The sequence below is a fragment of the Megascapheus bottae genome, chromosome 31, assembly GCF_031878675.1.
Source record: "Megascapheus bottae isolate mThoBot1 chromosome 31, mThoBot2.hap1, whole genome shotgun sequence".
In the NCBI taxonomy this organism is placed as follows: Eukaryota; Metazoa; Chordata; class Mammalia; order Rodentia; family Geomyidae; genus Megascapheus; species Megascapheus bottae.
In genome coordinates, this window is record NC_143539.1 from 163,168 (window position 1) to 187,376 (window position 24,209).

At 51.8% G+C, this 24,209-nt stretch overlaps 2 protein-coding genes across 2 annotated transcripts; both read left to right on the top strand.

Annotated features, from left to right (window-relative positions):
- Positions 1 to 1,586: 1,586 nt before the first annotated feature.
- On the top strand, positions 1,587 to 8,208 carry Znf329 (zinc finger protein 329). The gene is made up of 2 exons (XM_090322032.1): positions 1,587 to 1,893; positions 5,655 to 8,208. Exon 2 carries the CDS (start codon positions 5,675 to 5,677, stop codon positions 7,286 to 7,288), a length of 1,614 nt encoding a protein of 537 aa, XP_090178158.1. The 5' UTR covers positions 1,587 to 1,893; positions 5,655 to 5,674; the 3' UTR covers positions 7,289 to 8,208.
- An 8,440-nt stretch (positions 8,209 to 16,648) lies between these two features.
- LOC150043340 (zinc finger and SCAN domain-containing protein 18-like) lies at positions 16,649 to 23,930 on the top strand. Its single transcript, XM_090322023.1, has 8 exons — positions 16,649 to 16,720; positions 17,598 to 17,675; positions 18,431 to 19,296; positions 19,742 to 19,861; positions 20,106 to 20,209; positions 20,509 to 20,608; positions 21,631 to 21,720; positions 22,485 to 23,930. Exons 3-8 carry the CDS (start codon positions 18,513 to 18,515, stop codon positions 23,012 to 23,014), a joined length of 1,728 nt encoding a protein of 575 aa, XP_090178149.1. The 5' UTR covers positions 16,649 to 16,720; positions 17,598 to 17,675; positions 18,431 to 18,512; the 3' UTR covers positions 23,015 to 23,930.
- Positions 23,931 to 24,209: the final 279 nt, after the last annotated feature.

Sequence of the window (24,209 nt, forward strand, 5' to 3'; positions counted from 1 at the left end):
CTCTCAGTTCATCTAGTCTGGAGCTAAGGCAGGACACTTTCTAGTACATCCAAGTTCTTAAGCATTTGGCATCCTCCCTTCTCTGCAGAACACTTGGATACCTGCATATAGTGGTGACATGTTCAGCTCTCACTTATCATTTTCCAGTCCTGGCCTTGAGCTCCGGGCTAGCCCTGTCCTTGGGCTCCTCAAGGCTGGCGCTGTCCCACTGCTGGCTCTCTTCGGGTGTGAAGTGGTACCGAGGACTGGAGCCCGGGTCTTGCTGCGTGCCAGGCAGGCGGTGCTCCGCCGCCAGCCCCGGCCCGGCCCCTCGTTCTCGACACACTCCGTTTTCTTCTTTGTGGGTCGTGGGTCTCCAACTCTGGCCTGGACGCCGTCCTGAGCTCTTCATCTCCGGAGGCGGAGGAGGCGGGGAACGAGGAGGCCCGGAGACGGCCCCGGACGGGAGGACCGGAGGACGGGGTGGGGGGACGGGGGTGAAGACCGGGGAGGACGGGCGGATGGGAGGGAGGACCGGGGAGGACGGGCGGATGGGAGGGAGGACGGGGAGGACCGCGGAGGACGGGAGGCCGCGCACGCTCCGCTCCGCCGGCGGGGAACGCCCGCGCCGCGCACATCCGGGTCCGGGCGCCTGCGCGTGCGCAGTGTCCGCAACCATGGCTGCCCCCGGCGGGCCGCCCGCCCGCGCTCCCACCGTGAGTCCCGCCGCGCCCCCCAGGCTTTCCCGCCTGGGCAGGAGCGGGGCAGCGCGGGTGGGGTGTGGGCGGGGGTCGCCAGGAGCGGGCGTGGCGGAGCGCCGGGGGTCCTCGGCGCGTTTCCTCCGGGGGCGGGGCGGGCCTGGGCTCGCGGGGCCGGAGGGCGGCTGCCCGGCCGCGCGGGGGCTCCGAGCCCGGCGCGCACAGACCCTCGCGCGCTGGAAGAAAAGCAGCTTTCTCCAGACGGAATTGACCGGCCCGTGGGTGTGTGCGCCGGCGTGGGCTGGGCGTGTTCACCCACGGGCCGGGCACGCGGGCCCCCCGCACCCCCGACCCGGCCCGGCCCGGCCCGCCACCCCGACCCTCCCGCCCCGGCCCGGCCCCGGCCCGGCCCCTCTCCGCCCCGGCCCTTCCGCACCCCGCCCCGGCCCGCCACCCCGACCTTCCCGACCCGGCCCGGCCCCCCTGCCCGGCCTCGGGCCAGGCCGTGCCCCGGCCCCTCTCCACCCCGACCCTCCCGCCCCGCCCCGGCCCCTCTCCACCCCGGCCCCTCCGCACCCCGCCCCGGCCCGGCCCGCCACCCCGACCTTCCCGACCCGGCCCGGCCCCCCTGCCCGGCCTCGGGCCAGGCCCCGCCCCGCCCCAGCCCCTCTCCACCCCGGCCCCCCCCGCACCCCGCCCCTGCCTGGCCCGGCCTGGCCCTGCCCGGCAGCCACCCCGACCTTCCCGACCCGGCCCGCCCCGGCCCCTCCCCCTGGGCTGGCTGTGACCCTGCATCCTCAGCTCTCAGCCTCCTGGGATGACGGGCGCCGGGCTTCTTTTGACTCCTTGCTGGTTCATTGCAGGCACCTTATGGACCTCCCTGCCCTGGCCTTGAACTGTGATCCTCACATCTCAGCCTCCTGATGAACTAGAGTTATAGTTGAAAGTCGCTACAGATGGGCTTTTTCTACTCTTGATACTATGGATAATGCTTTGAACATTTATCTGCAAGTTACTTCCTTTGTTTTAATTTTGGTGCAGGTCCTAGGGATTTAACTCTGGAGCTGGGTGCTGTCCTTGAGCTTTAAGGATCAAGACTAATACTCTACCTCTGGAGCCGTAAATCCATTTCTGGCTTTTTGGCTAAAGAGTCTCACAGATTTTTGTGCATGGGCTAGCTTCAAAGTACAACCTTCAGATCTTAGCCTCCAAATAGGTAAGATTACAGGCATGAGTCAATGTATCCTGGCTACAAGTTACTTTTTTTTTTTTGTCAGTTGTGGGTCTTAAACTCTGGACCTGGACTTTGTCCCTGAGCTCTTCAGCTCTGGGATACCACTCTACCCCTTGTGCGACAGTGCCACTTCCAATTTTCTAGTGGTTAATTGGGGATAAAAGTCTCACATTCTTAGTGCCTGGATGGCTTTCAGCCGTGATCCTCAGATCTCAGTCTCCTGAGTAACTAGGCTTATAGGTGTGAGCCACCTCTCCTGGCTTTTTCTATGTATGTGGTACTGAAGAATCAAACCCAGGTCTTCATGCATGCTAGGCAAGCACTCTATCACTAGGCCAAACTCCCAGCCCCCCATGAACATATTTTTTAATTTCTTGGGATAGCTAGCTAGAAATAGGACTGATTATAGCCATCTGAACAGGCATGAAAGCTATCTCATTGTGGTTTTATTTGCCTTTTTCTGAGGGTAGTATAGAGCATCTTGTTTATTGGCCATGTGTATACCTTCAGAAAATTATTTATCCAAATATTTGTCTATCAGATAGATGATTGGATTATATGATTTATTTTCAATATCAATTGCTTGTCATACATTTTAAAAATATTTTCCCCTCTTCTATTTTTTTGGGGGGTTGGTACCAAACTGAGTCATGAACTCTGGAACTCAAATTTTTTTCCTTCACTTTTTCTGTTCTTGTCACTGGCTCCCAGAGCAGCTTCCACATTCCTTTTTTTTTTGTTTTTTTCCCCTCCATTTTTTTCATCAGCTGTGAGGCTTGAACTCTGGACCTGGGCACAGACCCTGAGTTCTTCAGCTCAATGCTACCACTCTGCCACATAAGCCATGGTGCCACTTCCAGTTTTCTGGTGGTTCAGATAAGAGTCTCATGGACTTCTGTGCCTGGGCTGGCTCTGAATTGCGATCCTCAGATCTCAACCTCATGCGTAGCAAGGATTACAGGGGTGAGCCACTGGTGCCAGCACAATTTTGATGTACAATTTGCTTTTTAGTTTTAGTTTTGTGGGTGGTTTTTTTTTTTTTTTTTGCCAGTCCAGGGCCGCTCAGGGCCTGAGCACTGTCCTTGGACTTTCTCAAGGTTAGAGCTCTACCACTTGAGCCTTAGCACCACTTCTGGCTTTTTTTTCTATGTATGTGGTACTGAGGGATCGAACCCTGGTCTTCATTCATGCTAGGTAAGCACTCTACCACTAGGCCACACTCCCCGCCCATGGGTGTAGTTTTTTTTTTTTTTTGGTCTTTTGTGCCTGGTGTTGATAGTGTCAAATTTCCAAAGCCTTATTCTATGTCCTTATTTTGAGAATTTTCTTTTTTTTTCCTATTTTTATTTGCCAGTCCTGGGGCTTGAACTCAGGGCCTGGGCACTGTCCTTGAGCTTTCTCAACTATAGTACTGTACCACTTGAGCCACTGTATCACTTTGGGCTTTTTCTGTAAATGTGATACCAAGGAATGAAATCCCCAGCATTGTGAATGCTAGGCATGCACTCTACCACTAGGCCACACTCCTGGCCACTATTTTGAGAATTTTCTATCCTGTTGATAGCTCATGCCTGTAACTGGGGTATCACTTCCAGGTAACTGGAGATAAGAGTTTCATAGACTTTCTTGCCCAGGTTAGTTTCAAACCAGATACTCAGATCTCCACCTCCTGAGTAGCTAAGATTTTACAGGTGTGAGCCACCAGTCCCCAGCATTATCTGCTTTTTGTAACAGTCTTGCCTAGTGGTCTCTAATAGGTCTATATTGAGATGTATATTTTTCAGGTCATGACTCTTATCTGTAATCCTATCAATGAAGGTAGAACTTGAGAAGTGCTCATTCTATGCTGTTTTTTTTGTTGTTGTTGTTGTTGGGTTTTTTTTGGGTGTGTGTGTCATGGGGCTTGAACTTGCCTGGGCGCTGTCCCTGAGCTCTTCAGCTCAAGGCTACCGCCCTACCCTTGAACCAAGCCCCACTTCCTGTTTTCTAGAGTTATTTGGAGATAAGAGTCTCAGGTCCTTTCGTTCCCCGGGCTAGTTTTAAACCTTGATCCTCAAATCTCAGCCTCCTGAGTAGCTAGGATGACAGGTATAAGCCACTGCGCCCAGTTCTATTCTGTTGTGTTTTTTTTTTCTAATTGTTTTTTAAATTTTACTTTATTTTTTTGTGCTAATCTTGGGGCTTCGCCTCAGAGCCTGAGCTCAAGGCTAGTACTTCCAGCTTTTTGCTGGTTAATCAAGGCCAGTACTTCCAGCTTTTTGCTGGTTAGTCCATGAAATGGTCCCCAAGGACTGGCTTTGAAACATGATTCTCAGATCTTCCTCAATGGCTAGGATTACAGGTGTAAGCCAATTGTCCTCAGCTTCATTCTGTGTTTTAGACACTTTGGGAACATGTACTGCTGGCTGGTAGGATTGCTGGTGATGGGGACAGAAATGCAATGGCCTGGATGGCCAAAGATGACCTCCCTTCATGTCCAGAATTAATCCTTTTGGTGTATTTATCCCTAATACCACTCCCTCTGTATAGACTCTGAGAAGATGAAAATGTTGAATGATTTTTTTTTTTATTGTGGGGCTTGAATTCCATTTCCATTTTTGAGTTGTTTATTGGAGATAAGAATCTCACAGGGGGAAGTGATGCTGTGGCTCAAGTGGTAGAACGTTAGCTTTGAGCTAAGAGCTCAGGCCCAGAGTTCAAGCCTCACAGCCAATAAACAAAAGAAAAGAAAAAAAGATCTGATTTTGGGTCGGGAGTTTGGCCTAGTGGTAGAGTGTTTGCCTAGCATGCATGAAGCCCTGGGTTTGATTTCTTGGTATCACATACACAGAAAAAGCTAAAAATGATGCTGTGGCTCAAGTGATAGAGCACTAGCCTTGAGGAAAGCCTAAGCGTAGTGCTTGAGTCCCTGAGTTTAAGCCTTAGGACTGGCAAATCATAATCATGATCTCCCAGGGATTTTTCTACCTGGGCTGGCTTTGAGCCTTGATCTTCATATCTCAGGCTGAGTGGCTAGGGTTACAGTTTTGAGCCACCTGTGTCTGGCTGATTTTTTTTTTTTTTGGTCGGTCGTGGGGCTTGGACTCTGGGCCCGGTGCTGTCCCAGAGCTCTTCAGCTCAAGGCTACTGCCCTACCCCTGGGCCTGGGCATTGTCCTTGAGCTCTTTAGCTCTGGGCTACCACCTTACCCCTTGAGCCATGCCGCTTTCTATTTTCTAGTAGTTAATTGGAGGTAAGGGTCTCAAGGACTTTTTAGTGCCTAGGCTGGCTTTGAAACTATCCTCAGGGCCAGGAGTTTGGCCTAGTGGTTAAAGTGCTTGCCTAGCATGCATGAAGACCCGGGTTCGATTCCTCGGTACCACATACATAGAAAAAAGCCGGAAGTGGTGCTGAGGCTCAAGTGGTAGAGCTCTGGCCTTGAGAAAGTCCAAGGACAGTGCTCAGGCCCTGAGCTCAAGCCCACGACTGGCAAAAAAAAAAAAAAACAAAAAAAAACCAAAAAAAAGCTATCCTCAGATTTTAGCCCCCTGAGTAGCTGGGGTTACAGGTGTGAGCCACTGTGCCTGATTTTTTTTTTTTTCAGCACATTCTTGCTTAATCCTGTGTTTCTCATTGTATCATTTGTCTTCACAAATGTTAATTTTAAACAGGAACAGCACAAATCTAGCCCCTCATAATTTTTCTTTCCTTTTACAGATCTAATTTTGCATATCAAATATACTTTATATTTCCTTTCTTTTCAGTATGTGATATTAGACGGAAAATGACAGCTCAGAATGAGCCTGAAGAAGAACCATCCTGTATAGTAGTAATGGAAGGATTTATGAGGGAGGATTCCTGTTCCTTTATTCTACGTAACAATTGGGATTGTGAGATTCGAGAGAGACAGTTGAGGCAATCTCCTTTAACTCGGAATCATGGAGGGGCTCAGGAATCAACTTGTGAACACCTTGGTTTTGGGGAACATCTGAGTACAAGCTCCAGTCTTCTATCAACTCAGAGAGTTCCTGCAACAAATGGCTTGTGTGTTCCAAAGTCAGATGTTAAAATTTTAGATTGTGACCAATCCTTACTCAGTTGTTCCCAAAGTTATACAGCTAAGAGAACTGCTGAACATGGTTGTGGTAAAGCCTTCCACCTTTCCACGGGAGCTATACAATTTAGAAGAAATCAAATGAGAGATAAGCCCTGTAAATATCTCGAAGGTGTTAAATCTTTCCACCATTGTACTGCCCTTGGGGATCAAAAAATAATGAAACACGGCAAGAAACTTTACAAAAGTAAGGACTGTGAGGATATCTTTGCTCTGAGCTCATCTCCTGATAAAAATAGAAGTCTCCCCATTGAGAAGCCATATAAATGTGGTGAGTGTGGCAAATACTTCAAAAGGAACTCTTCTCTTGTTATGCATCACCGGACTCACACTGGAGAGAAACCTTATACGTGTCATGAGTGTGGGAAATCCTTTTCTAAGAACTACAACCTAATTGTACATCAGAGGATCCACACAGGAGAGAAGCCCTATGAATGTGGTAAGTGTGGGAAAGCGTTCAGTGACGGGTCTGCTCTGACACAGCACCAGAGGATCCACACAGGGGAGAAACCCTACGAGTGTCTTGAGTGTGGAAAAACTTTCAACCGAAACTCATCCCTGACTTTGCATCAAAGAACTCATACTGGAGAAAAACCATACAGGTGTAATGAGTGTGGGAAACCCTTCACTGACATCTCTCACCTCACTGTGCATCTCAGAATCCACACGGGTGAGAAGCCCTATGAGTGTACCAAGTGTGGAAAGGCCTTCCGAGATGGCTCTTACCTCACACAGCATGAGAGGACTCACACTGGAGAGAAGCCCTTTGAATGTGTACAGTGTGGGAAATCCTTTAATCGCAACTCTCACCTCATTGTGCATCAAAAAATCCATTCTGGAGAAAAACCCTATGAATGTAAAGAATGCGGGAAAACGTTCATCGAGAGTGCATATCTCATCAGACACCAGAGAATTCATACAGGGGAGAAGCCCTATGGCTGTAACCAGTGTCATAAAGGATTCAGGAACATTGCAGGCCTCATCCGGCACCAGAGGACTCACACTGGTGAGAAACCCTATGAGTGCAGTCAGTGTGGCAGAGCCTTCAGGGACAGCTCCTGCCTGACCAAGCACCAGAGAATTCACACTAAGGAGAGTCCTTACCAGTGTCTGCAGTGTGGAAAGTCCTTCAAGCAGAATTCTCACCTGGCAGTACATCAGAGAATTCACAGCCGAGATCTTCCCAGACAGTGTCCTCAATGTGGGAAAACTTTCAGAAGGAACTCATCCCTTGTCCGGCATCAGAAAATGCACTCTGCAGAGCAGCCCATCGAAGCGAAATGAACGTGGGCTACAAAAGCCTGCCTGAAGGCTGTGTGATTCAGATGCAAGTGGCTCCTCCCTATCACTGGAGAGAATCCCTCAAACTGTGGAGAGGATGGATGACATTCTATAGCACTACTGCATCTATCAGGGGGACATTAGAGATGGTATCAGATGACGGTCATTGTGGAAAAGGCTTCAGGGATGGATGATTCAGCCTCTACCAGACACGGTAGTGCAAACACTGGAATAAGGCCTGAGAATGTGAGGAAGATACTTCCCTGGAGATATCTACCAACTTTTACATGAGGATGCTGGAACTGGAAAGCACCTATGAAGGCACTGAGTAAGTACTTAGTCAAACCTTTTAATTGTGAGTATCCAGCTTATTGTAAAGAAGCACACACTTACTGACTCCCACCTGGTAAGTATAATCAGCAGAGACCTATTGGAGAGGTTCATCACAGGGCTCTCCTCCACAGCAAGCACATAATGAAAACTGAAATGCTGTTTGAATGTGTTTCTATCTTACAGTCCTGTCAAAACACCAAGGACTTGTTTTAAAAAAATAACCGCATGGAAGGTTGTTGGAGAATGAACAGTGAAGGTGTTCCTCTTAAGGCTAGAACAAAAGATGGCCGGGCTGATTCTAAGGGGAAAAAACATCATTGCTTTAGTTATTGAAAGGAAAAAATAGTTAATTTTCTGTTATCAGTTTACTCCTAACATTGTTGTTGGTTTAGGGTGTTTTTCTTAAAAATTTCAGCCACTGAATCATGATTGTAAAGGTTTTGCTGCTGGGTTTGAAACGTTTATAAGACAAGCAAAATGAGGCATAAAATAAATGTACTTGTCATTATAGGCATGTAAAGATACGTGCACACATGGATGTAGTTTAAAAGTGGAGAATAGAGAAATAAAGTGGTTATGTTAGGAGACTACCATTGTGTGTATTTTTTCCTTTATTGTACGTTATAATTGGGGTATAATAACTGGACAATGAACAAAAATGTGAAGCTCCAAATAGGCGAATTTGGATCTTCCTTATTGGTATAGGCTAGATCAGATCTGCTGGTTGCTGCATGCATCCAGAAGCACATCCCAACCTGGAATCAAATTCCACAGCCCGATTTACTTCTTCCTGTGGAATGTGAAATGTTATTTTTGTGGGAGAGGGATGGGAAAGGAAGCTATAAAAAAAGCCTCCAGTGACTCTGGCATGCCTCTCCTGAAGCAGTGCCATGCTGTGCCAGACAAGTGGGTGGATGGCCTTAGAGTTCTGCTAGTGCCTCCCCTCAACTTCTTCTGAGTAGGCCTTGTCTTGCATGTCTTGACTGCTGAGGAGAGTGAGTGAGATTGAAGCTGTGGGCTGCATGGAACTGTCATGCATCCCAGGCTTCTCAGTGTGGTTCTTTGCTGATAAGGAGGGGTCATCAGATAAACCCCCCAGGAGGAAGAGTGGCCGAGTCCCCAACTGCCTTCATTGTCCTGTAGTTTTTTTTTTTCCTTGTCAATCTTAGAGCTTGAACTCAGGACCTACGTGCTGTTCCTGAGCTTCTTTTTCTTAAGGCTAGCACTCTACCACCAGAGTCACAGTGCCACTTCTGACTTTTTCTGTGTATGTGGTACCAAGGAATGGAACTCAGGGCTTCACGCATGCTAGGCAAGAGCTCTGCCTTCCCAGCCCTGTCCTCTAGTTTTTTGGTTTTGGGTTTTTTTTTGGGGGGGGGGGTCAGTCATGGGGCTTGAACTCTGGGCCTGGAAACTGTCAGCTCAAGGCTAATGCTCTGTCACTTGAGCCACAGTGCTACTTCTGGTTTTTCTGGTGGTTAATTTGAGAAAGAGTCTCAGGGTCTTTAGTGCCTTGGCTGGCTCTAAACCTTGGTCCTCAGATCTCAGCCTCCTGAGTAGGTAGGATTACAGGTGTGAGCCACCAGAACCCAGATGTCCTGTAGTTCTTGAGTGTACTGACAAACATTTTGGGAAGGTTGCTTGGTAGATAAGTATAAGTATCTGTGTGTGTGTGTGTGTGTGTGTGTGTGCGTGTGCGTGTGTGCGTGCGTGCGTGCGTGTGTGCGCGCGCGTCTGTGTATCAGTTGTGGGACTTAAACTCTGGGCCTGGACGCTGTCCCTGAGCTCATCAATTCAAGGCTACTGCCTTACCCCTTGAGCCACAGCACCGCTTCTAGTTTTCTGGTGGTTAATTGGCGATAGGGGTCTCATGTACTTGAATGCCCAGACTGGCTGTGAATCTCAATCCTCAGATTTTAGATTCAGGTGTGAGCCTGGCTATAAATATCCTTTTCTTTCAGCATAGAAGGTCTTTCTGCCAGGCTCTCAGAGGCATAAGAAATCCCGAGTTCTGGACATGGAGCACCTCTAGCTACCCATTCCCTTCTGTGCTTGGCACATGAACTGCCCAATAGTGGTAACTGGAGGAAGGTAGTTTATCTCATCTCTTCCATTCCTCTCCAAGGCCCTTCCTTAGGTGCCTGAATGCTTGCTAGTTAAACTGGAGGGAAGTGCATGAACAGTTGCCTGTCCCTTGTACACAGGGAAGACATAGAACAGCCTGTGCCCAATAGTGGCCTCTAGCTTGACCATCCCACAGTGGGAGTTTTGCATATATTTATTTGTTATTTTTAATGTTGTAGGTTGTGGGGCTTGGGCTCAGGGCCTGGGCACTGTCTTTGGACACTTTTTGCTCAAGACTAGCGCACTGCCACTTGAGCCACAGCACCACTTCCAGCTTTTTCTGAATATGTGATACCGAGGAATTGAACACAAAGCTTTGTGCATGCTAGGCAAGTACACTACCACTGGGCTATGCTCCCATCTCCCATTCTACCACTTTCTAGCCACATTCAAGGCGAGCACCTTACCACTAGGTGGCGTTCTCAGCCCTATTTTTGTTTTGTTTTGTTTTAATGAGTGGAATCATTCAGTATGTGTACTATTATTTTTTAATTTTTTTTGCCAGTCCTGGGCTTGAACTCAGGGCCTGAGCACTGCTCTTGGGCTTTCCTGAAGGCTAGAGCTCTACCACTTGAGCCACAACACCACTTCCAGCTTTTTCTGTGTATGTGGTACTGAGGAATCAAACCCTGGTCTTCATGCATGCTAGGCAAGCACTCTACCACTAGGCCAAACTCTTGGCCCTCTTATAGTTTATTTTCAGTTGTATGTAGTGTTGCATGTTGAATTCACTTGGACATAGTCATCTGTTTTACTGGAAAAACTAGTCCCTGGTCCAGGGATCTAGGGAGACATTTGCATCATTATGACAGGGTCATGGGGAAGGCTAGTGGTGGGAAGTTAGGGTTGCTACTAAATATCATACAAAGTCACCCAATGGCTGCTTGGAGGCATTAACCGCAATATGAACAGTGCTGAGTGTGAGGTGAGTACATTTCTTGTTTTTAAAAGAGTGAGTTACATTATTAAAAAGAATTCTCTTATGTTTCCAGGATATGGATGTTATTTATAACTTCCAGATTTGTGTCCCTGGAGTGATATATAAATCCTTTTTTTGCCAGCTGGGGCCCGGACTGCGGGCCTGGGTACTGTGCTTGGGCTATCCCGAGGTTAGCACTCTACCCCTTGAGCCACAGCACCACTTCTGGCTTTTTCTGTGTACGTGGTTCCAAGGAATCGAACCCGGTCTTGGTGCCTGCTGGGCAAGCACTCTACCACGAGGCCACACTCCCCTTGTTTTGTTAAATTTATTTATTTAGCCAGTCCTGGGCTTGAGCTCAGGGCCTGAGCACTGTCCTTGGGCTTTCTCAAGGCTGGAGCTCCATCACTTGAGCCTCAGCACCACTTCTGGTACCGAGGAATTGAACCCGGGTCTTGCATACTAGGCCCATAGCATAGCCCGAGGCAAACATTTCTAAACCATCAAGTGACTCGTTTCAAATCTGTAAGAGATTCATCATCTTCCAAAGAATAAGAAGACCCAGCTGCTCAGCAGGTGAGATCTGGGGATCCAGGTGCAAAGCCAGCCGGGGTAACCTCTAGAACATGGGAGGTGGGGCTTGGCTCGAGGGCAGGGCCCTGGCCAGGCCGAGTTCAAGACCCACGACCCACAAAGAGAGAAGAAGAGTAAGCAGTCCGTGAGTGGCCCGTGTCACTGCAGGCCCGGGCGGGCGGACGGCCGGGCTCCACGGACTGGAGGGACCGCGGGGGCACTCCCGGGACACGCCCCGCCGAGCCCCGCCCCGCTCCGCCGGCTCGCTGGCCTTTCCCTGCTCCTTAGGTCTCAACCGGGAGCCTTGGATCGCCGTCCAGGAGGAGCAGCGGGCGCCCGAATCTCAAGTGCGCCCGGAGTCAGGGCGGATGGCGGACGGCCCCGCCCCCGGCCCCACCCCTCGGCGCGCTCACGAGGCCCCGCCCCCGGCTGGCCCCGCCCCTCGCCGCGCTCACTGGGCCCGGTCCCCGCCCGGCTGGCCCCGCCCCCGCGTCGGCTGTCGACGCGCGCGCCTCCGGGAGTCCTGCGCGCGCATGCGCAGAGCTCGCCGCGCGCCTGGTGTGCGTTGCGGGGCTGGAGGTAAGTCCTCCCTGCTGCGGCTCCCGGGGCCTCGCGGGCTCCGCTTTCCCGACGCGATGACGCAGGGCAGAATCCTGCAGCCCGGGCCAGGGGCGTGGCGGGGTTCAGAGCGAGCGAGGCCGGGCCGCTCGGGCGGGCGGCGCGGCACGAGCGGCGTGGGGCGGAGGCGGACGCCGCTCTGTGCTGCGGTCCTCCCCCCGCCGTCCTTCTCCCGCCCCCGCGGTCCTCCCTCCGTCCCTGCAGTCCTCCCTCCACCCCGGTGGTCCTCCCCCCCCCCCCCCGCGGTCTCGGTCCTCCCCCCGCCCCCCCCCCCCGCGATCCTCCCTGCCGCCGCCGTGGCGTGGGCGGGCTGCGCCCCCAAGTGCCCGGCCTGGCCTCGGGGGGCCTCCGGGGCGGGGCGCAGCCTCTCCCCATCCCGGGGTGGAGCCGGAGCTCCCTCCCCTCCCCCTCCCCTCCGCCCTTCGGGGTGGGCAGCCTGGGGTCCCTCTCCTCCAGGTTCACCGGGGACCTGCAGCAGCGGACGCGAGCCGCTCTGCCCCCTCTGCCCCGTGAGGTTTGTGGTGGGATTTTCATGGCGCTGGTCGCGCCTCAGAAGAGTGTAACTAACTAGCCCTGACCCTGGACCGAGCCCAGCTCCTACAGGTGGTGGAGGACATTGCCGGGCAGGAGGGCTCTGCTGTGCCCGAGGCTGCCTGGGACTGACACTCACCCCACCATTCCAGACCCTTCCAGGCTGCCTTCTGCATCCCAGGCAGCAGCCTCGCCAGCCACAGTCCCAGCCCCCTGGCCCTCTGCTGTTGTCTTGGAAGTGGAGGTATGGCTCAGTTGTGGGTCATGGGGCTTGAACTCGGCTGGGTGCTGTCCCTCAGCGCTTCAGCTCAAGGCTACTGCCTTTAACTAGATTCATTGTCACCAAGTAGTAAATGAATGCTGCCAGAAGCATTTATTACATTTTCCCTTTCTACTTTTTTTTTGTGCCAGTCCTGGGCTACAACTCAGGGCCTGGGCATTGTTCTTGGGCTTTTTTTTAAATTGTATTTTGTTGTTGGGATAATGTATGGAAAGGTTACAGTTAAATTTCTCAGGTAATGGGCACATTACTTCTCAAACCTTGGTACCCCTTCACTTCCTTGGGCTTTCTCAAGACTGGCGCTCTACCACTTGAGCCACAGCACTATTTCCAGCTTTTTCTATGTATGCGGTACCAAGAAATCAAACCAGGGTCTTTGTCCATGCTAGGCAAGCACTCTACCACTAGACTAGACCACATTCTTGGTCCCCTTTTTTACTTTTTTTTGGTGAGTCATAGGGGCTTGAACTCAGCCTGGGCATCTGACATATGATGGAAAAGTTGAAGAGAGCGTAGTGAGAACGTACATATAATATATAGTGGTTACATATTATGTGTTGATAATATATATGTGCCTATTTGTGTAGCAAATATTTGTGGGGTTTATATGTGTATATTCTGTATATGTATTATATGTGTATTTATGAGTATATGCATATACATGGGTGCACATGTTTTGAAATTCATTTGCATGTGCCTGTATTTGTGTTTATGTATACATTTTTTATGTATACATATTTATGTATATTTATTATGACACTTTACCTTTAAATATTTCAGGACAGTGGATCTGGATAAGAGCATTCTTCTACTGGGCAGGGTAGCTCATGCCTGTAATCCTAGCTACTCAGGAAGCTGAAATCTGAGGATCAAGGTTCAAAGCTAGCCTGGGTACAAAAGAGACTCTAATCTCCAGTTAACCTCTAGAAAACAGGAAGTGGGGCTTGGCTCAAGCGTTCCATTTTGTGACTGTATAAGTGTATATGTTTAATTTAGGATATCTTTTATATTGAAGCAGTGAAGGTCTCTGACTTTTTTTTTTTGGCCAGTCCTGGGGCTTGAACTCAGGGCGGAAGCACTGTCCCTGGGGCTTTCTCAAGGCTAGCGCTCTACCACCTGAGCCACAGGACCTCTTCTTGACTTTTCTGTGTATGTGGTACCAAGGAATGGAGCCCAGGGCTTTGTGGATGCTAGGTAAGCACTCTACCACTAGGCCAGACTCCAGGCCAGGTCTCTTGACTTTTTGTCTCCTCCCTAGTGGGCTGGGATTGCTGGCATGAGTCACTGTGGTGGGCCTGACACTATATTTAATATTCTATAAACTATTTGTTGTTTACTCATCATTGTCCTGTGGCTGACAGGAACATTGTTTCACACAATGAACATGGAAAAATGAAAGAAAAATATAAGTGAAACTTAAAACCACTCGTGCAACACCCTTCATCCTGGCACTCGGAGTATTGTAAGTTTAAGGTCACTATGAGCTGACTTAGAATGGCTGAAACAATTTGGAAAGACCCAGAAAAAAAGTAGGAAAAAGGAACCAAATACAGTGTAAAGGTTTTCTTTCTTTTTTTTAAATTGGGATAATATATAGAAGGGTTACATTTACTTTCTAATGTTAGTGCAACACCGGTCTTTTAGTCAGCCTGGACAGACAACTCTCTTACAACTGAGATCTCCTTTTATAGGGAGAAGGGGAGGAAGCTCTTTATGTGAGTGGAGGGAAAACCTCATCCTGGGGCATAGTTTGGGAGCTGTCAGTGGAGGTATGTATCCACAGCAGACGTGACTGGAGTCTCTAAGATCAGCAGTCTCAGGTCAGTTGACTAGGGTGTGGGAACTTGGGGTGTGACAGGCAGTTTAGCTGGGGAGGAGGATGGTCAGCATCAGGTAGTGTGTGCCTTAGTTCTTGAACATTGATACCCCTTCTCAGGTTTTTGTCCCGTTCCTTCCCCCCCATTCCCTAGTGGGAAGGTTTTCTATATAGGTGGATAATCCAGAGTGTGTTGGAATGTAATGAATAGAGAACCAGGGTGTTAACCTGTGGTGTAATAAACATTGTTTTCTCTTTGTCCCTGATTGCTGGCCAGAGGGCTTGGTCTTGTTTATGCTGAGTTGGCTCCAGATGGGGCTCTTTCTCAGAAAGGTCTCCAGCCCCAGGAGCACTTTGGCTGTGGTGTCCCAGAGGTGTGGAGCCCTGTGGAGAAGACTCACACCTTTCACTCACTGTGTCTTTCCCACTTGGTGGCTCCTGATTTGTATCATTTATTATAAACTGGCAAACACAAGTAAAGTTTCATTTGGAATGTTTTGTGAATTCTAGAAAACTATGGTGCCCACGATAGGAACATTGGAGACCCTTAAATTTGTGATAAGCCAAAATAATCTATGGCCAAGATAGTCTGAAATGAGACTGAGCCTGTGGCCTGTCCAGTTGACACTAATTCTCACTCAGTGTCTGAAGTTTTAGACATGTGGCTAATGTTGGAGAATGGGTTGGTGCTGGGGAAGTTACAGATTCGGTGTTAGGAAAAAGAGACGTTCCAGTATCCATACAGGGAAAGAAAGGAACTTTCCTATAAACCTCACATCTTATGTAAACATTACATTATCAAGACACATATTAAGATATAAGATATATATATATATATATATATCAGGAAACCCTCGGACTTGGTAGAGTTTTAAAGTGGACAACAAATGCCAAGAGCATCTGTGAAAGGAGAAATCAATAAATTGGACATCATTTAAAAATCCTTTGCCAAAGCTCCTGCTAAGGACATTAAAAAAACAAATTGGGAGAAAAGTTGTGAACTATCTGACAACATATCTCAAATATATAGAGATCTCAAAGCATTTATTAGCCAGAAAATGGCAAAAGACACAAGCAGATAATTCAGTTTGAATAAACTCAGATGGCAAATAATCATGAAGTCAAGTTCAATGTTGTTAGTCATTAGAGGAATGCAATTAAAGCATATCATTGCTACTACACCACAGAATGGCTAAAGGAAAAACTACTGCTGGTGGACAAACGGAGACATAGACACTGGTGGTGAGAATGTTAAGACACCATAATGGAAGAGTACGCCCTTTTCTCTTTTTCTGGTTGGTGGTGGGGCTTGAGCTCGGCCTGGGCGCTGTCCCTGAGCTCCTCAGCTCAAGGTTCCGGTTTTCTCGGTTGCCTGGCCTCTGTGTGCAATGCTTTGGCATGTTTTTTCTTTAAAAATATATTTTTGTAGCCAGGTGCCACGGCTCGTGCCTCCCAGCTACTCAAGAGGTTGAAACCCGAGCCAGGCTGGGCACTGAAGTCTGCGAGACTTGTGTTCACCACCAGAAAACCAGACGTGGCCGCCGCGGCCCAGCCTGACGACAAATACACGGACTATATATATATATATATATATTATATAATTATACAGACATATTACTGGAGTGTGACACGTTACGAGGACAGCCCTCTTCTGGACAGCCCGCCGCTCCCTTCTCCCTGCAGGTTCCGGCGCCGGCGGCCGGCCGGGGAGCCGGGAGCCGGGGTGGCCGCGGCCCCGTCCCCCTCCCGGGCCCCTCCCCGGGCTCGCGCCCAGCGTGCTGATCCACCTGGACTGACGCCCTGCTTCCCCCGCTGGCTCCGGGCGGCTGGACGGCCTCACACGGCGGGTCAGAAGGGCAGGCGCGGGGAGCCCGGGGCCGCCGACGCCCGCCGAGTCCCGGCGTGCGCCTCCCTCGTCTCCGGCCTCTCGGCCCGCGCCGGTCTTTGTCTCCGGCCCTCGGCTCTGGAGGGCTCCGGCGCATCTTATTTCCGCTTGTTTATCCGGTTGCCATGGCGCCGACCATGACGCGGGTGCCGAGGGGGCGGGCGATGCCTCCGATTGGACGCCGGCGGCGCCCCTGCGGCCTCTGCCCGCCTCCGCGGCGCGCACGCCGCACAGCACCCTGGGAGTTGCAGTCCTCCAGTCAGCTCCAGTGCGCACGCGCAGTTCGCCTGTCGCCATCGCGCCACTTTGGGTTCAGGGCTGCAGGAACCCGTGGGTCGTCGCTGCGCAGAAAGCGGGTCAGGCCGATGGAGGAACTGAGCGGGATGTGGCGGTGGAGCAGCTGGTCGTGTCCCGGGGGGAGGGCGTGGGGGCCGGGGGTTCGCCGCGGGCGGCCGGGGAGGCCCGAGCGGGGCCTGCGCTTCCCTTCTGGGGGCGGCGGGGGGGTCCGAGCCCAGCGTGCCGCTGGGGGGTGGATCGAGCCCAGCGTGCCGCTTGCGGGGTGGATCGAGCCCAGCGTGCCGCTGGGGGGTGGATCGAGCCCAGCGTGGCGCTGGGGGGTGGATCGAGCCCAGCGTGCAGCTTGCGGGGTGGATCGAGCCCAGCGTGCCGCTGGGGGGTGGATCGAGCCCAGCGTGCCGCTGGGGGGTGGATCGAGCCCAGCGAGCCGCTTGCGGGGTGGATCGAGCCCAGCGTGCCGCTGGGGGGTGGATCGAGCCCAGCGTGCAGCTTGCGGGGTGGATCGAGCCCAGCGTGCCGCTGGGGGGTGGATCGAGCCCAGCGTGCAGCTTGCGGGGTGGATCGAGCCCAGCGAGCCGCTTGCGGGGTGGATCGAGCCCAGCGTGCCGCTGGGGGGTGGATCGAGCCTGCTGATACTTTTAGGCGATTATGTCTAGGCTTACAACCGACTCATGTCTAATTGTTCTTTTATGATAGATTTATTTACTAATACTTTAGCCAGTCCTGGGCCTAGAACCTGGGGCCTGAGCACTGCCCCAGGGCTTTCTCAAGGCTTGAGCTCTACCACTTGAGCCACAGCACCAGTTCAGGCTTTTTCTAGGTATGTGGTACCGAGGAATCCAACCCTGGTCTTTGTGCATGGTAGGCCAGCACTCTACCACTAGGCCATGCTCCTGGTCCCTAATTGTTTTTGTTGTTGTTGTTTTTTAATCCTAGCCAGTGGCTCACACCTGTCATTCTTGAGACTCAGGAGGCTGAGATCTGAGGACCTCTGTTGAAAGCCAGCTCTAGCAGGCAAGTCCTGTGAGAGCCTTATCTCCAGTGAACCACAGTAAGCATGAAGTGGAGCTATAGCACAAGTGGTAGAGTGCTAGCCCTGAGCTGAAGGGCTCACGGACAGCACCCAGGCCCTGAGTTCTCAAGCCCTAAAACTGACAGGAAAAAAAAAAAAATCCTAGTATTGCCAGTTTTGCAAATAAATTGTCTTCTAGTTCTTATGTTAACTACCTATACCAGTATAAAACAAGAGTTTTACCGATGCTAACAAGTGGATTGCTTTTACTTGAAATTCTGGGACATCTGTGAGACTCTTATCTCCAATTAACCAGCAAAAAGCTGAAAGCAGGGCTGTAGCTTAAGGGGTAGAGTGCTAGCCTTGAGCACAAAAATCCAGGGGCAACACCTAAGCCTTGGGTTCAAGCCCAGGATGATGCATGCGTGCACACATGAAATTCTAAGCCAGTAGTGGCGGCTCATGTCTGTAATAATTACTCAGTAGGTTGAGATTTGTGGATCAAGGTTCAAAGCCAGCCCAGGCAGGAAAGTCCCTGAGATTTAGCTCCAATAACTGCCAAAAATTTGTGCCTCAAATGGTAGACTACCTTGAGCCAGCAATGCTTAGGGACAGTGAGCAAAATAGGTAAGATAAGATAATTCTGCATGAGATGTATGCAGGGTGGGTACATGGCTAGGCTCAGAGGTGAAGTGCTGGCTTCAGTCTACTTGGATACTCATGGCAGAGGTCTCTGTCTTGTTGTTACCCTCTACAGATCTTGTGTCCTGTCTCCTGTCATCCTCAGTGTGTGCCTTGCCCATTGCTACACAGTCACCGTTTGGTGGAGGTCTGTGAAGATGTTGCCTTTGGAGAAGGTGTTGGCCTCCCCTCGGAGCTCCCCATCACCCCCAGAACCACCCACACTGGGGTCAGCCGACATTTGGGAAGAGCCGTCCCAGCAAGGAGATCCCGGCCTGCAGGGAGAGTCTGTCCAGCAGGGAGAGCCCGGCCAGCAGGGAGAGCCCGGCCAGCAGGGAGAGCCTGGCCTGCAGGGGGAGCCCGGCCAGCAGGGGGAGCCCGGTCAGCAGGGAGAGCCCGGCCAGCAGGGAGAGCCCGGCCTGCAGGGGGAGCCCGGCCAGCAGGGAGAGCCCGGTCAGCAGGGAGAGCCCGGCCAGCAGGGAGAGCCCGGCCTGCAGGGAGAGCCCGGCCAGCAGGGAGAGAATCTGCTGGAGGAAGAGCCCAGCCTGCAGGAGGAAGATGATGGGCAGGAGGACGCGTATCTGCAGGAGGAGGTTGAACTGGAGGACTACGAGGACATGCCTAGCCATCAGAAGGGGTCGGAGACTGTCTCCGAGAGGACCCCTGCTGACCTCGAGTTCTCACGCCTGCGCTTCCGAGAATTTGCCTACCAGGAGACAGCTGGGCCTCACCAGACCCTGGCCCGGCTCCACGATCTGTGCCGCCAGTGGCTGCGGCCCGATGCCTGCTCCAAGGAGGAGATCTTGGAGCAGCTGGTACTGGAGCAGTTCCTGGGCATCTTGCCGGATAGGGTCCGCCCCTGGGTGGTATCCCAGTACCCTGAGAACTGCAGGAAGGCTGCCTCTCTGGTGGAGGGTATTTCTGACGTGCTGGAGGAGCCAGGTGAGTCTGCCAGCTCAGAAGAAAGCACACTGTAGAGGACGTGGGCAGGAGGTCTTGGAAGGAGTGGATTTTACAGTTGTGGCTTTTCTGAGTGTATCATCACTCATGTAGAAGATGTACACACACAAGCGGCCCCACAATGGTAAATCAGCTCCTCGGTCGGTAGAGGTGCATGCCCCATTGTCCTGCCCAGTGGCTTCTCTCTGAGAGCCACCTCCAGGGTTAAACATCTTCCCAGGCTCCAGCCTTCCTGCTAGGAAACAGAGAAATGGAGGGTGGGCAAAGGCAGGGCAGGCTCTCAAAGATGAGGTAACTGTGGGCGCATCACTGGCTGGAGGTTTCCTCCTGGTCTTCGGGCGCTGAGGAGCCTGGGATCCTGGGGGATGGTCCATGCAGGCTTGTTGTGTGTTGCTGTTCATGTGGTGGCTCCCTTGGTTGTTCTCAGGGATACGGCTGTGCTCTCCAGGTGGGTCCTCTTCCTTCAGTGAGGGAGACTATGAGAGGCCCTTGGATCCTCTGCTCCTGCCCCCAGGGCTGCTGAGCCCTAATGGGGATCCAGATTCTGGTGAGTGTGACTGGGTAAGGGGTGTGCAGGGGTGGGTCTGGTCAGGACACCAGCCAGCGTGAATGGAAACACTGCGCCAGAGCTTGAGTCCTGAGTCCAAGCCCCTGTACCAGTACACAAAGAAACTGACAAAGCATGGCCTCTTTTGAGGCCTGATCGGGTGTTTCTGGGGCTGCTGTGGGAGGTGGTAGGTCTGCTTGTGCTGGAGATGCTCTGCTCAACCACAGCGGATTTGTCTCCTCAGATCTACCTTCCCTTCTCCCTGCCTGGCCGGCTCTGGAATCCATGCATCTGGAACAGGAGAACATGGGAAGAGAGAAAACAGAAGAGGCTGACATTGAAGCAAAGGTGGGTGGGCCGCTGGCATCCCGCTCCACGGAACTGCTGCTGGCTGCCCTGGGGCAGCCCTTGTCCAGCAGCTCTGGGAGTCTTTCCATGTCAGAGGGTCTGTCTCTCCCTGACCACTGACCGCTTACCAGGGTTAAACTGCCACAGCGAGGGATCGAGGTTCTGAATGTCCACAGTGTGAGGTGTCTGAGACCGTGTAGAATTCATGACTGGGATGCAGAGTGCATCTCGGGGGGTGGCAGGCCCTGGGCGGGTGCTTGCTCTTAGCCAGTGGTCTTGGGGTCACCTTGCTGTTTTAGACAGAGTCGCTCCCGGATGAGACTCTGCCTTTGGGAGAATGGAACCAAATAGACCCCACAGAGGAGAACCTGAAGAGCTACGAGAAGCTGCTCCTGAGCGGTGAGACCTGCCCCCATGGGCTTGCGCCTCCTCTCCCCGCACAGTTGGCACAGGCAGTTCTGACATGGGCTATGGGTAGCACACCAAAGGAATATTTTAATTTTTCTTTCATTGTTACGTATTAAGGTGGTATAAATGTGTTTGAGCTTGAGCCTGTTTAAATATCTTGGGACTTGGACTTACCTGTTTACCAAGATCCTCATCCATCCTAGTGTACCCTTCCAGATCTGCCTGGGCTCTGGGGCTTTCTGTGTACATATCTGCCTGTGAGATATGAAACCGCTACATTTAGATAGGCCTGGGCCGGAGATGCCAGGTGCTTGCACGTTATTAGTACAAAGATTGGCCTGAGGGTGGAGGCTTCTATCACAGAAGTTCTTACCTAGGCCCTTTACAAGGTTCTGATTTTGTGATTTGGTTTTGTTAATGCTTAATTTAGATCCAGGACTTCACTCATTCATTCATTTGCCAGTCCGGAGGCTTGTACTCAGGGCCTAGGTGCTGTCCCTGGGTTTTTTTTTTTTTTTTTTTTTCTCCTTTTTTTGTTTTTGCCCAAGGCTAACACTTTTATCACTTGAACCACAGCTCCATTTATAACTTTTCCCCTGTTAATTGGAAATAATTGTCTCATGGACTTTCTGCCCAGGCTGGCTTTGAACTGGGACCCTCACATCTCAGTCTCCTGAGTAACTAGGGTTATAGATGTGACTGTTAGGTGATCCCCAGGAGCTACATTCCTAGCCCAATTCTGTTTTTCTCTCTACTTTTCTTAGCTTTTTTCTACTTTTCCTGGATTCTCTCACTTTCCACCTGCCTTTTTAGTTCTCTTCTCCTCACTTGGGCAGACCGTCTGCTTTATCTCTACTGCCTTGTTCTCAGAACCTCTGGGTTTCCTCTGACTGGGTCTCTCCAGTGTAATGAAAAAGACAGGCTGCTATGGGGACCCCTCTCCCGCCACCCATGCCCTCTCCAGCTGCTTTGTGTGGGTGATTTTTTTAATTTGAGTTTTTAACTTAACTCAGGGTATGAGCTTTCTCAGCCGGGTGCTGCCTTCGAGTTGGAGCCAGAGGGAGTACCTGTAGTGGAAGAACTGCCAGGAGGCAGCCTCCAGGGTGAGGTCAAGTTGGAAACAAGGGTCTGGGTCAGGTGGGTGGGCTGACACGGGGGTAGGCGGGGGTTAAGGGAGCCCTCACAGCCTCAGGCCTCAGCAGAGACCTCATCTCAACTCCAGGAGTCCTTCTCCGTCCCCCTGTGTTGGGGCCACAGTCTGGAGTCCAGTCATTTCATTGATGTCTTGCTGTGTACCAAGCTACCCTCACACTGGACCTCCTGCAAGAGCAACAGAATGAGCTGTGGCAGAGTCTCTGGGTTGTCTAAGCGCAAGCATGCAGCTTTGGCCTGCATGGTGGCTTTTGGTCTGTAGATGTGTTACAGGTCTGTGTAGGGTTGGAACGTCCCAGGGGCTGTGCTGACACACAGCCAGTCGTGTCTGCACACACTGGGGAGCCTAGTGGAGGCTGTGGGCCAGAGTTCTTCCTGTCACCTCTCCACATGACAGGCGTGGGCTCTTCAAGAGTACACTTGGATTTCCGGGGAGAGCCACAGTTCTGCTTGTATGACAGGTGCTTATATCCCATTGGCCACAGCAGGTCACATGACTGAGCCAGGGAGAGAGACATTATCCCAGGTGTGATTCCTGGGTTCTCAGTGGGGCTCATTGGCTCTCTGTGCATGCCTGAGCTTCTTGTCCTGTGGCCTCTTTACCTTTCTTGCTCAGGCCCTTGGGCCTCCACGGTTACTTTTCTGGTTTCTGCTCAGGAAGCAGCTTCTGCCGCAGGCAGGAGTCAGGATTGCTTCCCCTGTGGCCTTGTTTTAGGTGGTGGCAGGATGCAGGAAAGCAGAGAGGATGTGTGCGAGGATGTCTGCATGTATAGGATGCTTATGGAGAGGCTCACCAGGGGTGCTCCCGCAAACCCTTCCTTGGACGCCGCCAGCCGGGTGGAGCAGCCTCAGAAAGTTCCTGGTGTTCAGCCTGGGGAGTCAAGCTCTGCCAGCCATTCCCAGAGGCAGTCAGTTATCCGGCAGCCAGCCAGGCCAGGCGCCCTCCAACAAGCCACTGGGAAAAAGAGGCCTTATCCCAGTGAGGACGATGAGCTGGGCCCGAAGTATCCCTCTAGTAGGAGCAGCCAGCAGCCATACGTGGGGAAGGCCCAGGGCTACGCGGCGGGCTGCTCAGCGTGGCTGGACCCAGGCCCCTCCACTGCGAGCTACCCTGTGCCTGAGGAGCCGCGAGTGTTCACGGGGCAGCCCTACGTCTGCAGCGAGTGTGGGGATGCCTTTGCGTGGATCTCGCAACTCATAGAGCACCACCGGAGCCACAGCAGCAGGAAGCGCTTTGCGTGCTAGGGGTCTTGGGAAACCTTTTCTCCATCCTGGCCTGGTTTAGCACTAGAACACCCAAGACAAGGAGAAAGGCTGTGCCCGGAGTCCCCTCCCTGCCACAAGCAGAACCCGCGCTGGCGGGAGGCCCTCCTTCCATACCTCCACACGCAGAGGAACCACCTGCTCCGCCATCCCAGGGGTGAGGTGTGGCCTTGTAAACACCCTGAGCTGATGCTGACTTCCCAGTGAGCCAGCAGGTGTGAGGCACACTTCCTGCAGCGCTGCCGCCACCTACAGGCTGAACCCTTTGACCTTGTGCAGTGTGTGACTTGCAGGCGCTTTCTTGAGGTCATTCTTGCCCCTGCTGCTCTTGGAGCTTCCCAGCTTTGTCCAAGCAGAATTCTTGCCATCTGTTTTGGCCTTTTCACAAGTATGTGATGTCCGGTGTACTTCTGAACCCTCAAAAGCAACAAGTGTTTTAGTTTAAATAAAAGGGCACTTGGAGCCCAGTAATGCAGTGGGGGATGAGTGTGAGCCCCAGCCCATTAGTGAATTGTGGGTGGTCCCTGGCATTGCACAGCAAAGAAGTAGAATAAAGTAGGTCAGAATGCATCATGTAGTAAAGGCACGTATTGTCGTGTGAAACTTTTCAGCTTTGTATCTAAATATGAGAGCTGGCAACCATGTAAGCTGTATTTCTTACTAGGGGGTTGTGATCAAAATTGATGAAAGACAAATGCTCTAACTGTGCAAAGAACCAAACTTGGTCTACTTAGATGATTGTTTGATTTTGTGTTTAACTGCAGATTGCAGCATTTTCTGTTGCCTGACCATAACTTTAATTGCCTCCTACAGATACAGAAACTGGTGCCTCCTTCTGTCAGTGTTTAAATAGGCAATTTGTCTGAGATGCTTAATAAAGTATTTATTTCTTCACTCATACAGCTTACTGTTTGTGATTGTGCTGCTGCTTGCTTGTGTGTGGAGGGGAGGGGCACTCTGCTCCCAGCAGTCCCTGGGTGGCTCTCCACCACCACTGGAGCACGTGGAGAAGCCACACCCTCCACCTGAAAAAGGTACTCATCCAGCCACCTTGTTCCTGGCTCTGAGCTAGGAATGTCTACCCAGGTGCCAGTCTCTGCCACGATCCTGCCTCTCTACCACCTGAGCCCAAGCTAAGTGTGGCTCTGTCGAGAAGAGCCAACGTTACTCGAGCCTG

Excerpts from the sequence above, each read along its gene's own strand:
- Znf329 (XM_090322032.1), top strand. The coding sequence starts at position 5,675 with ATGACAGCTCAGAATGAGCCTGAAGAAGAACCATCCTGTATAGTAGTA.
- LOC150043340 (XM_090322023.1), top strand. The coding sequence starts at position 18,513 with ATGTTGCCTTTGGAGAAGGTGTTGGCCTCCCCTCGGAGCTCCCCATCA. Across the intron at positions 19,862-20,105 it reads TAATGGGGATCCAGATTCTG|ATCTACCTTCCCTTCTCCCT; the intron begins GTGAGTGTGACT and ends TTGTCTCCTCAG. Across the intron at positions 20,609-21,630 it reads CGAGAAGCTGCTCCTGAGCG|GGTATGAGCTTTCTCAGCCG; the intron begins GTGAGACCTGCC and ends AACTTAACTCAG.